Source organism: Salvelinus fontinalis, chromosome 39 (assembly GCF_029448725.1).
Source record: "Salvelinus fontinalis isolate EN_2023a chromosome 39, ASM2944872v1, whole genome shotgun sequence".
Taxonomy (NCBI): Eukaryota; Metazoa; Chordata; class Actinopteri; order Salmoniformes; family Salmonidae; genus Salvelinus; species Salvelinus fontinalis.
The window spans coordinates 26836205-26852404 of record NC_074703.1 but is presented as its reverse complement, the minus strand read 5'-3'; the positions used below and the strand labels follow the sequence as shown (position 1 = coordinate 26852404).

The 16200-nt window shown below is 43.1% G+C and overlaps 2 protein-coding genes across 5 annotated transcripts in view; both read right to left on the bottom strand.

The window, feature by feature from the left end:
- Window positions 1–4445, bottom strand: part of kcnc2 (potassium voltage-gated channel, Shaw-related subfamily, member 2) — a 68506-nt gene extending 64061 nt beyond the window's left edge. For 2 of the 4 annotated variants that reach the window (XM_055905984.1, XM_055905981.1), the window contains exon 1: window positions 3089–4445. In XM_055905984.1, coding sequence (XP_055761959.1) covers window positions 3089–3640 — 552 coding nt within the window. In that variant the 5' untranslated portion in view covers window positions 3641–4445. The remainder of the gene's footprint in view (window positions 1–3088) is intronic. The other 2 variants (XM_055905983.1, XM_055905982.1) reach the window with 2 other exon arrangements.
- Window positions 4446–9581: 5136 nt separating this feature from the next.
- Window positions 9582–15429, bottom strand: ccdc107 (coiled-coil domain containing 107). Its single transcript, XM_055905985.1, has 6 exons — window positions 15047–15429; window positions 14537–14769; window positions 14191–14263; window positions 13835–13925; window positions 13179–13288; window positions 9582–11791 (listed from the first exon to the last, which is right to left on the bottom strand). Exons 1-6 carry the CDS (start codon window positions 15183–15185, stop codon window positions 11484–11486), a joined length of 954 nt encoding a protein of 317 aa, XP_055761960.1. The 5' UTR covers window positions 15186–15429; the 3' UTR covers window positions 9582–11483.
- Window positions 15430–16200: the final 771 nt, after the last annotated feature.

Here is a 16200-nt window from a genome sequence, read left to right as displayed (position 1 = left end):
ACACTGCTAAGTCTCTGACCTCCTCCCTGTAGTCCACAATCAGCTCCTTGGTCTTACTAACATTGAGGGAGATATTGTTGTCCTGGCACCACACTGCTAAGTCTCTGACCTCCTCCCTGTAGTCCACAATCAGCTCCTAGGTCTTACTAACATAGAGGGAGAGATTGTTGTCCTGGCACCACACTGCTAAGTCTCTGACCTCCTCCCTGTAGTCCACAATCAGCTCCTTGGTCTTACTAACATAGAGGGAGAGATTGTTGTCCTGGCACCACACTGCTAAGTCTCTGACCTCCTCCCTGTAGTCCACAATCAGCTCCTTGGTCTTACTAACATTGAGGGAGAGATTGTTGTCCTGGCACCACAATGCTAAGTCTCTGACCTCCTCCCTGTAGTCCACAATCAGCTCCTAGGTCTTACTAACATAGAGGGAGAGATTGTTGTCCTGGCACCACACTGCTAAGTCTCTGACCTCCTCCCTATAGTCCACAATCAGCTCCTTGGTCTTACTAACATAGAGGGAGAGATTGTTGTCCTGGCACCACACTGCTAAGTCTCTGACCTCCTCCCTGTAGTCCACAATCAGCTCCTTGGTCTTACTAACATAGAGGGAGAGATTGTTGTCCTGGCACCACACTGCTAAGTCTCTGACCTCCTCCCTGTAGTCCACAATCAGCTCCTAGGTCTTACTAACATAGAGGGAGAGATTGTTGTCCTGGCACCACACTGCTAAGTCTCTGACCTCCTCCCTATAGTCCACAATCAGCTCCTTGGTCTTACTAACATAGAGGGAGAGATTGTTGTCCTGGCACCACACTGCTAAGTCTCTGACCTCCTCCCTGTAGTCCACAATCAGCTCCTTGGTCTTACTAACATTGAGGGAGAGATTGTTGTCCTGGCACCACACTGCTAAGTCTCTGACCTCCTCCCTGTTGGCTGACTCATGATGATGGTGTTGGAGTCATGCACGGCCATGGTGTTGTTGTGTGACATGACCAGCCTTTCAAAGCACTTCATAATTACAGATGTGAGTGCTACAGGGCGATTGTCATTTAGGTGGGTTACCTTGGAGCTCTTGGGAACAGGGACAACGGTGGTCAATTAAAATGATGTTGGGATTACAGACTGGGACAAGGAGATTGAAAATGTCTGTGAAGACACCTGCCAGCTGGTCTGCGCATGCTTTGAGAACACGCCCTGGTATTCCATCTGGCCTGGCGGCCTTATGATTGTTAACCTGTTTTAACGTTTTGCTCACATCGGCCATGGAAAGCGAGACCACACAGTCATATGGGCTTTCACACAATGTACAATGTTATATTCCTCGAAGTGACCTTCCTCCTATATTGTCATTTTGCATGTTTGATGTCTCTCGTCAGAGGTCGTAGTGGGATTTATTGCATGAGTCCATGTCCATGTCCCGTTCATTGTAAGCAGTAGCGCTAGCCTTTAGCCCAGGACGGATATAGGATCAGTTGTGCCTTTTCGATCATAATGGAAAATTATTACATGGGTAGTGGGGATCTGATCCTAGATCAGCACTCCTACTCTGAGTGACAAGCTTTGCTGGCTTCATTATTCTATTAGCTCAAGACGGACCTGTCTGTTTCAAGGCACCATCATCAGCACAATCTCCCCAGGGAGATGCTATTAATGGGCCTCCTGCCAGTGAGAGATGAGCTGGATATAAACAATACCGTTTAGGAAGGAGGGAGATGAGACAGGAGGTCATATTAGACTCCGAAAAGGATGGGGTACACATTGTGACATGACAGTGGCCAGGAGCCTCTGGAGCGCTGACTCCACAGCCAGTCGGCCAATGAGATGGTTATTTACTGCCTATTGAGAAAAACAACTGCAGGCCAGTAAACACAGGTCCTTCACTGGTCATGTGAGCACACAGTTCGCATGGATAAGGTGTGGACTGATAGGTAGATATATATGTAGGAGGCTCACCCTAACATTTCAGTAAGAGAAGACACGTTTGCCAGGTGTACAATGAACAAATGATTGACAGCAACCTATAGAATTCGACTTAAATCAACAATAAATAACCGATAGATAACCAAGTATGCAAAAGAGTCAATTGTAAGTGACAATTAGTCTAATGCCCTCTGCGATATGTAAAGATTCTGAAATACTTTCTCTCACAGGCTATTAATATGCGGGGCACATCTCACTCCAACAGGTACAATTTTCCATTAGCATTTCAATCAAAAGCAATCAATTCAAGGTCATGTTTACATTGTTGCAATGATCGAATTTAGGCTCATGTCGTGAGTTATTGCGGTAAACATTTAAAATGAATTGATATGTTTTAAACTTATATTTTGAAATGAATTAATAATTTAAAATAAATAACCGCCCGAATCTTGTTCGTAAATGTAGGCTTAAGGCTAAATACGTAATGTTTCTGGTGTAGGACTGCAGATAAATGGTACAAATACGTAATGTTTCTGGTGTAGGACTGTAGATAAATGGCTCGATTTGGTAATATGGTGGTGTGTAACCACAGGTTCTACATTCGCCTATCTCTGTTGAGCGATGGAGCATTCCATCACACCTCTACCACACGTCATGCTCAATATCAAACAAACACAACAGACAGAAGAAAAAAAGTCATTTGGTGGTATCAGAAAAAAAAACTGTCATCTAATTCATGAAATATTTCTACTTGATTCTCATTATCATGGATCGGTAGTGTAGCTTAACTTAAATATGTATTTACGCACCACAAGTATAGTGCATTGATATGTTTAGATGCATACTTGTGTATGACAAAAAGAGGAAAAATATCGAGTTTCATTATTTGAACTATATTCAAGTTTAAAAGGTGATTATGAAAGCAGTCGTGGGGAAATCATATTTTATGCACACTGAAATGTGAATAAGCAGACAACCTATGTCCCTTACAACGAATTTAAAAATGTTAATAATGTATAATGTATGTTATATTTGTGTAATAATTTGTATTTTATTAGGAGGAATTGATGTCTAATGTAATTACACTTTTCTGTGCAAAGAAGGAATAGGGGGAACTTGTTGTGCATGGACTGTTATGTGAGCTCTCCACACAAGCGCGCGCTCTTACCCTTGCCGCTCTGGAAGAATAGGGATCCTCAAATAGATTCCAAATCACAGGTCGCCACTTTTTCCAGCGGCTGATATTAGGATCAATCACTTCCTCAATTCCGAGTCTTTTCCCCGTCTCTTCGTCGTCGTCTCCATTGTCAACGTTTATGTCGAACACGTCGAGCGCCTCCTCCGCGTCCCTGTGTTGGCGATAGGTCATCCAGCAGCATGGCTCCACGTCCGTCTCATCGATTCCCCAGAAGGACAGCTCTTCCTCGAACAGCGGACCACAAACATCTGCTGGGCAATGGAGTTTCCCGGTTCGATAGTAGTTAAGGACATAAGCGAATACCCCTGGGTGGCGGTCAAAAAAGTATTCGTTGTTCCGCGTGTTGTACTCTATGAAGCCGGGGACTTGTTGCAGCTGATCCAAAACGGACTCGATGTCAGAATCGGAGGCAAGAAGGGCCAGCCGAGTCCCCGGCAGTGTCCTCAGCGTGTTCTTGTACGTCTCGTGCCTGGTTCCCCCAACGTTGAGGATTATCCTCTCGTTGTCGTCGAACTTACCCATCGCTCTGTATAAGACATGACTTGGTAAATAAGGTATATCGAGTGCAGTCCAGAGTAACAGCGGGCACGGTGCTGTACACACCCAGTTGGGTTAGAAAATCTCACGAAAGCCCTTTTGGATTCAGCTGAGAGCAGCCACTCCAAATTCAGCCTGGAGCTCTCATTGCGCTTGGTGAAAGTGCTTTACCAATCTCATCGTTGTTGGTGATTTGGAAGAGAGGATCTTATCGCGTGTCAGACTCCCTTTAGTTCCTCCTTGTGCGAAGGATCTGTCAGCCAGTAGCTCCAAGCACAGGCAGCGCCGGTTATGTGTGCCTTGGGGTGTCTTTACTCTCTTCTCCGCTCAACACTTGGACAGGTGAAGTCAAACGAAACCATTCCAATTATTGATTTGTAACCTTGAGCTCTGTGCCCTTTTTGTTAAAGGTCATGACAAGGCCGTGGTGAATAGCAAGTAAGAAAACCTGGATATGGTTCTCTCCGAAATGTTTAGTCTTTGACGAGAAACGACGTCAAGGGCACACCCTCTCCCTTTCTGTACACAGGTTGTCTGTTGCTATAGTGTGTGTGTGCGTCCGTGTTACTAGCGATCCTCTCACACGTGCTCATGTTGCTATGTAGCAACGATCACTCATTACATTTGGATTGGCAATCAAAATAGTTGAAATCTATGCCAACGAATATCTAGTGCAACTTTTTTCAGCTTTTATGATTCGCCGAAATAAGATGTTGAACGTGAGTGTTCTCAACAGGTCAGATTGCTTGACTGAAAAACACGTCTCATGTGGTTCCCGTTCTATTTCCATCACAGAGTGTGCTCCTACATTTCATTGTGCAATTATTTATAGGAATTATCTTCGATCTGCTGGTTTCACACTAACGCGAGATGCGCTTTCAAAGCGAGGGAGCTGTCCTTTCAGCACCTTACATCTGTGACATCAGCAACCGCAGGAAAATAGTTAAACTTTCGGTTCCATTTGTTGGGTTCTATTTCAACACGTTGATTTAGCCTACATGGCATGCTGAGTGGTTTAATTCGAGCAACATAGGCTATCAATTACATTCTCATAATAACTCGTGATTCGGACCACTTGCCAAGAGCAAAACAGAACTGGTCAGGTCAGTGTGTCTCTCTCTCTGGTTAACTTGTTGAATAGATCAGCCACAATACACTCTTAGAAAAAAAGGTTCTGGATTTAACCAACATTTTTTATTTTGGTTCCAAATAGAACCCAATATGGAAGCCTATATGGAACGCAATGGTTCTATATGGAACCAATTTCGGTTCTATACAGAACCTTAAGTGTTGCCATACATGAAGCAAGCATAGAACCCTTTTTGGAGTAACATAACGCATAGGTCTATGTACTAACGCGATAGCTATAGGCTTATACGATACTAAAGTGCTGGGAATTAGCCAATGCGGAAAATAAACAAAATAAAGACATCGTGAAATCAAGGCACTCAAGCCTAAAATGTGACATCTCTTTGAATGTCTAAACTTGGTTGGGTGGCACTAGAGAGCGAGTCTCCTTTGATGTGCTCAGCGCAGCTCAATCAACGAGATGAGGCCTTGAGAGGAGGATAGCTATAATTACGCGCATCATATTCCCCGATGTACATGCCGTAAAAACGTGCCACGCTCGACTGAACAGTAATGAAAACTCATTTCTCATCTACAAAGGGGGAAAACTCCACTCCCATTCAAAGTTGATTTGTTTTAAAAATGTTAAATTACAATTTACAAACCGTAGCCAATGAGAAGAGTAGGCCATAGCCTGCATATACTATTGGGCTGTAAATAGAAAAGGAGAAGAGAATAACTATGCTTTTTCTCAAAATGGAGCCTCAATCTGTGAGATGGTTCTGGTCAGAGCAGTTTAACCGTCTGTTTCATTGGCGTTTTGTTTAATACTATTGGGAGCCATTCATCATTATGGCCTTCAGCACATGTGGACTGAAAGGGTCTTTCCTAATAAACAGCTCACTGGGCACAGATGCCAATTCAATGTCTAATCCATATGTTGGTTCAATGTAATTCAATTGAAATGGCATGGAAACAACGTTGATTCAACCAGTGTGTGCCCAGTGGGAGGTCTACTTCTACATGACCAATACAAGAACCAAACAACCAGCAGCACCTATCTATTTCCCCCCTCGACCACAGCGCTTTGCTAAAAATAGAACAGCCAGACTGCCAGAGAGCTGATCTTTATCGGGAAGTGAAGGGTAAAACATAAGTTTCAGAGAGCCAAGGTGGTTCCTAGGCTGCCCATATCAGCCATGTAGATCTGCATGGCCATTTCTCCAGGGGGGTGTCTTGCAGCCTGGGTTTGAATGCATTTGGGTTCAAGTGCAAGTTCAATTTTTACACAATCATTTTTTCATATTTTAAGCCATAGTCTACCCCAGAGGGAAATTTAGATGCAGAAAGGACAATGTCCAAACTCTTTAAATATATGTCTCTGGTCTACCCACCCTCTCTGTCTAGTAGGCCTAATATCTATATCATGGATATATTTCATCTGAATCAACTACAACTTAAGCAGCTAATACAAACAATATAATGTACATCTTTCAGAAATATTACATTTTCATAAAACTAGGAGGGGGTTCGTATGAGTAGAGACATTTCCTAAAAATACCCTTCAACTAGCTTAGCTTAATGGCTAATGTTTGACCTTCCATTGTGTGGTACTCACAGCTTATTTTACACAGTTCAGACAAATTAATCTTTTCAGAGCAAATCAACTAAGACAAATTCAAATGGCACTAGTCTGAATGTGTCAAATCAGGCCTGATACAAAAACAGAACAGATAGCAGCACTTAGCTAACATTTAACATTTGGCAAGGAGCTATGGCAACAAGATACTTTCTTCAAGAGCAAGAAGCCATAGTATTGTAGCGAATGGCGGGGCAGGGAAGTGAACCCGGGTCGCTGGTATGAAAAGCAATCCCTCATTGCGCCAAAAGGGTTAAGCCACTTGGTGGGAATTGTGACATGGCTCATATATAGCGAGGATCGCTACACTGCCCCCTCCGAACGGGAAGGCACCTCCCCGTGCTTCAACTGCTCAGCCTCCTCACACATCCGGCTGTGCTCTCCGATGGCTTCAAAGCCGCCATCCCACTACTGACACCAGCATAGCAAACTGCAGGGTAGGGAAGCTGGCTTGAAAGGTTGCTGGCTTGAAAGGCAAACACCATACACATCGCGCCGACAGGGTTAACCCACTTGATGGGAATTGTAACATGGCTCACGTCCAGCATAAGGACCACTAGTATGTTTTGGTCACTGTAAGCTACTCCCATTTGACCAAAGACATTATTATAGTCAAGAAACTAAAAGGTTTTCATGGATATTAGCCTAATCAAAAATATGCATTTTGTTCAAAAGCGTTTGACAAGTTTGCCTCTGAGGATGAAAATGAAAGATAATTGGTTACAATTGTGATAGAGAAGGTTGTTAAGAAGCGATTCATTCTATACAAAGTCCTGAGAGCTTACTGAATTGGCAAAGCCTTGCCAATAGGAAGCCTTTTCAAACATCAGCTAACACTTTCACAGAACTATGAGAAAGTGACCTTGTGAAGGCTGAGATGCAGTGTTCCTGAACACACACACAAACACACAACCTCCTTGCCTTCATTTCAGCATGAACTTTTTGTGCCGTCCTGTTCGGCCTATCCTAATTTTATCCCAGATCATGAGCTCTCCCTGCTCTCTCTCTCTCCCAGTAGACTAGCTTGCTGACATTTAAGATGTCCAATGAACAAGCATCTACAATTCTGTTTGTCCTCCACGATAAAGGTGGAGAGAGAACACAAAGAATCAAGGAAAGACTACATTGCAAACTAGTCCAAGACAATATCCTGGCAGACAATGGGTGTCTTTACACCACACAGAGCTTCAGCAAACACCATGTGCTGGTTTACAGGATACAGATAAAGCCTTGTCCTGGACTAAAAAAACATGCTCAATTGAGAATCTCCATAAAAATTGGTTAGTCCAGGACTAGGCTTCATCCGTGTCTGGGAAACCAGCCCTTTGAGAAACATTCAGGACTTTACTCAGTCTCAGTGGTCCTAGACTACATGTTTAGTGTAAGTTGGCAGACAAAGGAATAACGATTAAAAGTTGTGTACGCACAGGACCACTGAACGTCAGGCTGAAAGTGCTCCATCTTGAAAACTTGACTACTGACATGCAAAACTGTTTGGGATCGTATTAACAGTGGGCTATTAAACAAATACTAAGACAGTTTGAGTGAACCATCGCAATAAACTTCTGGACACAACCCAAATTAGTAAGGGTTTTGGTATAGTTTGCTTCCGTTTGGTGACATAGTCTATCTTCTGCCACTATTAGGCTGAGTTTACATGGGCAGCCCAATTCATATCTTCTGCACTTCATATCTGATACCTATTTGAACTTCTCCCTAATGTGTAAACAGCAACAACAAAAAAAACACATGGAATCTGATCTTTTGACTTCTGATTTATAGCACCAATCCTGATACAAACCCCATCCTCCATATGCGACCTCTGTCCGGAAGCTCAGATCGGGTGTTTTTGCTCTGAAGTGCTCTTTTGTGTGTGTTTTTTTTGCACAGTACCTTCTGTTACCGTGACAACCACCCCAACATTTAAAATGAACATTGCATCTGTGTGCTGGTTTAGAGCCTACATCAGTGTAAATACGCAAATCTGATATGTGTCACATGTAAATCTGAGTGTGGACTTTCAGAAAAAAAGACTAGATATAGGATGAAAATCAGTTTTGGGTTCTTAGGGTGGCTGTGTAAACACAGCCTTAGGCTAAACAGCATATTCATATGCATTATTCAAGTTTGGAAAGTGATTTGAACTCTAAATTTCAAATGACGTCAGTTGCGCTAATAACCTGTAGTTTCCTTAACAGGGTTTAGTGGGTGTGGAAAAGAGGACCACAACAAGCAGAACCACAGGGCTGCGTTCAATACGGCATGTAACTCAAAACGTTTGGTGCCTGATGAACACGACCCTGGTGTCATAGCACTGGTTACATGTGAAAGGACTCCCTTTGCTGCCACTGAGGGTAAATTAAGTTTATTTAACTAATTGACAAGCTCGGGTATTGCAGTGAAAGTCGGTTGAATCTCTGGGGTAAATTTTGACCTGATTAGATGGAAACTGAGGTGCGTTCTGCTAATTAAAAGAGGCATATTAATTTGTGGTGAATGACTGTGAACCTTCACAATTAAAGTATACAGTACATGTCAAGCTAATATAGCTTCAGGATATTATTTAGGGATTTTAATGTTTCTTAAAAAACGTCTTCCCTCTTGCTAAAACATCTGGTCAATTATTTTTGAAGTGTTTGTCTGACATTCAGTCAAGGCAATGCGGTTCTGACTGCTATACAGCTCAGTTGGTAAGAGCATGAAGCAGCATCATCCAGGATTAGATTGTGGGTTCAATTCCTGCAGGGAATCACATACACAGTGTAAGTTGCTTTGGATAACAGTGTCTGGTTAGAGGCATATACAGTTATAAGGCAACGATCAGACTATGTGCGATCTCTCTCAATGTAGAGAGGCAATAGTTTCAATGTTTTACATTTGAACTGACATTTTGATTTTGCTCAGATACAAGCAGGTCTAGAAGTTTTGAGCGTCTGACAAAGATTCTGCTGGGGAATTGCGTTGATGTATTGTGTTCCTCTACCGCCATCTTCTGTATACAGAGGACCATTACACACAGAGCAGTCTGACTGCTCTTCTCTCAGTGTAATTATAGCAGTAGATATCCACTGTCTGCTGTGGGTTGGTTTTTGACTTAAAGCTCTATTGTGCTTAGCTCATTCAACCACAAGCCAGCCTGAGGTATGAATGATACTGCAAATCAAATCAATCCATCAAACAGATTCATGAAATGGAGTAAATATTCACAAAAAAAAAGGGTTGCCACATAGCACCTTTATTTTCTAGTAAGGAGTGGAACATTTTCTCCCATCTTTCAACGTTCCTCAGTTATGCATACCCAAGAGCACAGCTATACAAAATAAATAGAGTTAGCAGACAAATGACCTCTCAAACAGGAGACAAACATCGCAGTGTTTCTATAGTATCCAGATATATGAATTGTGTGTTCGCTAAATATTTGCTCCAAAGCTATAGTTTTCACAAGACAAGATATTTGTCAGTGTTTTGAAAAGTCTTGTTACAGCATTTCTACACAGACAACGTGATTATTTGATTGCTGGTACAGTATTACTACACAGATCATGTCACCATATTCCCTACATAGTGCACTACTTTTGACCAGAGGCTTACTATATAGGGAATAGGTAGGGTGCAATTTAAGGCGAAACCAATGAGATTATTTTATTTCTGTTCTATCCTGTAGTTTCACTGGGTTGGTGCTAACCAGAGGCTAACTTCTGTGTTAACTACAGTCAACGATAGATCACATAAAATACTTAAAAGGAAACAAATATAAAATAAGAGAAAAATGCATGGTTGTGTTGGCTAAATACACCTATAGTGCTTAATCTGAACTACAAAACCGGACAAAAGCCCAAACAGAACGCAAATTAATTCAGACCAGGGCTCTCCAACTCTGCTCCTGAAGAGCTACCCTCCGGTAGGTTCACACAAACCTGTTATAACTAACTGGATTCCCCTTATCAACCAGCTAATTATTAGGATCACGTGTGCTAGATTAGGGTTGGAGAGAAACCTACTGGACAGTAGGTCTCCAGGAACAGGGTTGGAGAGAAACCCACTGGACAGTAGCTCTCCAGGAACAGGGTTGGAGAGAAACCCACTGGACAGTAGCTCTCCAGGAACAGGGTTGAAGAGAAACCCACTGGGCAGTAGCTCTCCAGGAACAGGGTTAGAGAGAAACCCACTGGACAGTAGCTCTCCAGGAACAGGGTTGGAGAGAAACCCACTGGACAGTAGCTCTCCAGGAACAGAGTTGGAGAGAAACCCACTGGACAGTAGCTCTCCAGGAACAGGGTTGGAGAGAGACCCACTGGACAGTAGCTCTCCAGGAACAGGGTTGGAGAGCCCTGATTTAGACTACGTCATCAATACATTCATGATTGTCCTGAATCTCCCTCTAGTAAGATAACTCATGCAGTTGTATTCACCAGGACATTCAAGATCAGCTTCAGAGAAAACCGCATGCATAAGATGTCTGAAAACAGGCAAATCATACCACAAGCCAAACGTCACAAGCTTGCACTTGTATCTTGTAGACTCGAGTACGTAGTAGAAAAAAACTAAATGTAGCTATTTATAGTTAACTATGTTTGACATTTTTTATTATTTTGACTATTCTATGACATATGGATGCCAGTTGCAAGATTGCATAACACACACTTTGGAGTCTTGATATTTAGGGCCGTAAAGACCCTTTCTAAAAGATGGCAGCATATAATGAGATGTACAGGGTTTCCAAGCAGCAGTCACGTGATGAAAACACATTTACAGGTGCCTTACATACTAACTAACGTTTGGTTCAAGGATGGAAAACTCAGGTGACAAGGAAAACCTCCAGACCTAAGTCAAAGGTTATATGGAGTTAGGCTTCTGGGGATTTTATTTGTCAGGAGTAAGCACTAGCCCTACACATAGGCCTAGCCAGGGATCTGCTATGCTTTAAGGGATGGCACAGAAAAATCTCCTTCACACACAACCTTGGACAAAATCCTTTCACATTGATAGCTGCCCTTTCTTATTCAACTGCGAGCCAAAAGCAAGAGCATTATTGAACAGACTGCAGTAGTGCCATTAAGAATGAGAAAATACATGTATGGCTTTATTCATGTACAGTTTAAAACAAGCCCTTCTTTCTGTTCATTCCAGCCTGTTGCGTCGTCTGAGCCCAGTTGAAGGCATTTCTTCTGGAATGCTCTGGGCTAGGCCTATGTCCTCAATGTTGGTCTCACAAGAATCATCCAAGGAGGGCATGTCCTCCTCCTCAGCGTCGGTTGCCGAGTACTCATCCTTGGATTCAGGGCAGTGCTGCTGGAGGTGGACTGGCTCCTCCTCTTTCACGACACCACTTTGATCGTCTTCCGCAGGAGCGACCACCTCTGGCGAGGTGTCGCCGTGGGCTGCCAGAGACTCGATGAGGTCATCCAGGTTCCTCTCGCACTGCGGCTCTGAAAGACGGAAAAGGGCAAAAGTTGCGACCGTGCGCCACCGTAAATAGACACCCCATTCCAGGATGGGTGTGTTTGAGTCATGATGTCAATACTACTCATGTGGATCATGTATGATGGGGTGTGTGACTCTTGCTGCCCAACTCATTTCCCCCAAGACAAATAAAGTTAATTAAATTTTGCCCCCCCCCAAAAAGTCAGAAAGTCAGAAAGTCAGAAAGTTACTTTTTGGAGTTGAATGCCAAACCATTCAGGAGAGAGGTGCTCCAACCTGGCCCATTTTGGATACCATACCAAGAAAACCACAGTAATATAAAATAGGGAACACAACAGAAAACATTTTAAAATTGTCTTTTTTTGTTGCAATGGAAAACAAAATAGTTTACTTTTATCCAGGGGCCTCATTTATCAATTGTGCTGAATTTCAAACTAAATTCTGGGCACGTGGAGATCCTAGAATCTGCGTACCCAACAAATTGTGGGTGTTGGCAGAATGTTTGAATGTTTGAATCTTTTTACAGTGACTTTTTCAAACTAAACATCCGAGACCCAAACTCTGGCCGCGAACTCTGCAAGATTGACGGTCTATTTGAGAAATGTTAAACTAAGTGCTACAGCCCACACCGCTTCAAAACAAAAGACCAACTGTTGCTCAATATTTTGTTCATGAATAGATTGTGTTTCTATCTCCTGCCTTGGTATAGGCTCTGAAATTAAATGTGTTATGAGGTCACACTCCTGCACGGTAATACTCTACCCCATAGCCTACTGTTAAATACTTGAAATAGCCTAGGCTGCCGGCCTATTTCCTGTCAGGTAGCTTGAACTATTGAATGGTAATTATTTGTCATATAGTAGCAGGAATAAACCATTCATGTCAGAAAAGGACAATGTCCTGCAATATGATTGATTTGCATAATAAATATACAAGCCCAGCGATCTCCTTACCAACGGAAAATCTGTTTTATCATTTACGCTTTGTGTTTATCAACATTGTTAGTAATTACAGTAATTCCGGTGTCACCAAGCAACGCAGCTTCTACAAAACAATATTTGTTTACGATACAATTCTTCAACCTCAAGAAGTTGTGTGTAGGCAGATTCTGAGATGTGTGTGAAGATACGCACACTTTCCTGTCAAGTTTAAATATGATAAATACCAACCATAGCGTATCAAGTTCAAATATGATAAATCCCAACCATAGCGTATCAAGTTCAAATATGATAAATCCCAACCATAGCGGGAAAACTTACAGAACGTAAGGTTTAGTCTTTTTTGTGTGCGTATGCATCTTTGATAAATGAAACCCAAAGTAGCCCCTATTTGTCTGTGTTCTTCCATTTGGTGCCTAATGAACATGTCCCAGCAGGAGGTGGGGCCACATACCTTCAATGTTAAGGGGTGGACAGTCCATGCCTCTCTTCTTCATCAGGTGGCGGATGGACTGGAGCTGGGACATGATCTCGTTCTTCTGTTCCTGGGCCACAGACTTGACACTGGAGAGGAGTGAAATGGCCAGGAGAGAGCAGGGTCACTGAGGACAGAACTCTGAGAAACGCAGTCCCTGACTGGTTGCCCTTCGTAGGTTCAGTTCATAGCTCCGGGGTGAAGTTTCTCTAGGTACAGATCTAGGATCAGCTTCCCCAATCCTAACCTTACCCATTAGTGTTGGGAAATGCAAAACTGAGAGTCAAAACTCAAGGTCTTGGCCCTAGAGGCCACTTCACCCAACACCCAATTGATACAGAAATGTGCGTTGGTAAAACACCCCCATCTCCCATTTGGTGCCTGGTCAACACACCCCACCCAGAGTCCCATTTCCATAAACGCTCTTAGATTCAGCAGGGTCAATAGTGTCAACAGTTTATCAAGACCATGCAAAGTCTCCTAATAACTGCTGTAACTACCTGGTCAGGATAAACTGGTCTTAATCACCACAGACATGTATTTAATTACATGGGGTATTATTTACAGAGCAATATTACACAGAAAAAGACGACAAACCGGAGCTCCGTGGTTTATGGGTCAGTTGGCTTACTTACCAACTTGTCAATGGGTCCAGTTGGGTGAGAATGGAGTTGAGCATCTTCTCTGTTTGCGCAAGCCGCTGCTCCAGCTCTGTAAGCTGATTCTCTATGGAAAGAGACAAACCACCATGTAAAACAGCTGATTCTCTATGGAAAGAGACAAAGCTACCATGTAAAACAAACAGCTGATTCTCTATGGAAAGAGACAAAGCCACCACCATGTAAAACAAACAGCATGTAAAACAAACAGCTGATTCTCTATGGAAAGAGACAAAGCCACCACCATGTAAAAAAGCATCTGCATGATGGGTAAGATAAACAAAGGTATGCAAACAGACCGTTGTGGTACCCCACATGGACACAGAACACACCTGTCTCCTCCGACTTCTTGGGACCTTTGGCATCCTTGTTCTTTTGGGCTTGGGAGTCATCTGCAGACTTGATCTTAGAGATAGAAGGGAGATATCAACAGTCTGAGCTGTATGTGTGTTTAGTCCACTCAGACTGCCGCTCAGACTGCCAGTATTACCATAGTTCACACAATCACGTTTGCTCTGATTAGTAATCAACTTTACTCCAATCCGCTCTCTCTCCGCCTGTCTGTCTGTGTGTAGGCTGTGCACGCATGCATGTTTAGATATCCCCCAGCAACCCCAACATCCCCATCATCACCGCAACAACATTTTTCAATGGTGGAATTCCTGCTCCATTCTATACCTTCAGAAATTTGTACGCTGCAAAGAGGCCGACTCCGACGGCGTAGAGCGGCATCAGCGTGAACACGTAGCCCTTGTTGCTGTTGGTTTTGTATTTGTCACCCTTCATCTCCTGCTCCATCAGCACCTTCATCTGCTGCATGTTCTCAAGGGTCTGAGCTTTGTTCATGGAGCCAGCCGTGTTCTTGTTGACCGGCTGCCCTCTCACTGCACCTGGTCCTGGTCCCGGACCCGCTGAGAAATAACATGAGAGAATTTGAAGACGATGGTGATGAACAGGCCTATTCATGACAGTTGTCTTATTGTTAAAGGCTTAAGAGGCTACGATGTTGCACACTTTTGCAAACAGACAGATATCTTGTTTTAAATAAGTTTGACAATGTTGAACATAGTAAAACGTTAGGCTACTAGACAAATATACCATGGCAGGAGCAAAACATTACATAGGCCTACACAATATGACGGTACAGTCACATTGCCAATTCAAATACTATTTTAAAATTCATGCTACCTTTTCTGTTGTAGCGTGCATCAAAACCTCTTGTTTCCTTCGCTCCGGACCCTACGCCGAACATTCTAGGGAACACGACAAACGCAAACAACACCGCCGTAAATGCGACCACAACTTGCTGGGACGATGAGAAAACCATATCCTTCTGCACCAGAACAGCGACGAAAACAACCTAAGGCTTTGGTCCAGACGTGCAACACCGAATCTTTAGCGTTTCCAGGCTATTACGCAGAAGGGAAACCGACTCATTGCCATTTCATGCTGAAAACCACTTAAATCCTGAGCTGACTATTGAGGTACATATGAACGGTGCTGACTGAAGATAAACAGCTGCTTCTTCTTCTTCTTCGTCATCTTCTTCGGGATTTGGTTGACGGATCGCATCCAACTTTTAGGTGTATACACCGCCACCTATTGTACTGGAGTGTGAGGCCAGTCACGGCCTATCTATTCTGATACAAATATATATGCAACATGTAAAGTGTCGGTCCCATGTTTCATGAGCTGAAATAAAAGATCCCAGAAATGTTCCATAAGCACAAAAAGTTTCTCAAATTTTGTGCACACATTTGTTTAAATCCCTGTTAGTGAACAGAGGAGGGGTTTCTCCTTTGCCAAGACATTCCATCCACCTGACAGGCATCGCATATCAATAAGCTGATTAAACAACATGCTCAATACACCGGTGCACCTTGTGCTGGGGAAAATAAAAAGGCCACTCTAAAATGTGCAGTTTTGTCACACAAAACATGCCACAAATGTCTCAAGTTGAGGGAGTGTGCAATTGGCATGCTGACTGCGGGAATGTCCACCAGAGTTGTTACCAGATAATTGAAAGTCAATTTCTCTACCACAAGTCGCCTCCAACATCGTTTTAGAGAATTTGGCAGTATGTCCAACCGGCCTCACAACTGCAGACCATGTGTATGGCGTCGTGTGTGTGAGGGGTTTGTGGATGTTGTTAACTGAGTGCACCCCGGTGGCGGTGGGGTTGTGGTATGGACAGGCTTAAGCAATTGCATTTTATCGATTGCAATTTCGATGCACAGAGGTACCGTGATGAGATCCTGAGGCCCATTGTCGCAATGGTGTAAAGTACTTAAGTAAAAATTCTTTAAAGTATTACTTAAGTAGTTTTGGGGGGGTATCTGTAC

Coding starts and splice junctions, on each gene's coding strand:
- ccdc107 (XM_055905985.1), bottom strand. CDS start 15,185: ATGGTTTTCTCATCGTCCCAGCAAGTTGTGGTCGCATTTACGGCGGTG. Junction 13,926..14,190: donor CAAGAAGTCGGAGGAGACAG/GTGTGTTCTGTG, acceptor CTCTTTCCATAG/AGAATCAGCTTACAGAGCTG. Junction 13,289..13,834: donor CTGGACCCATTGACAAGTTG/GTAAGTAAGCCA, acceptor ACTCCTCTCCAG/TGTCAAGTCTGTGGCCCAGG.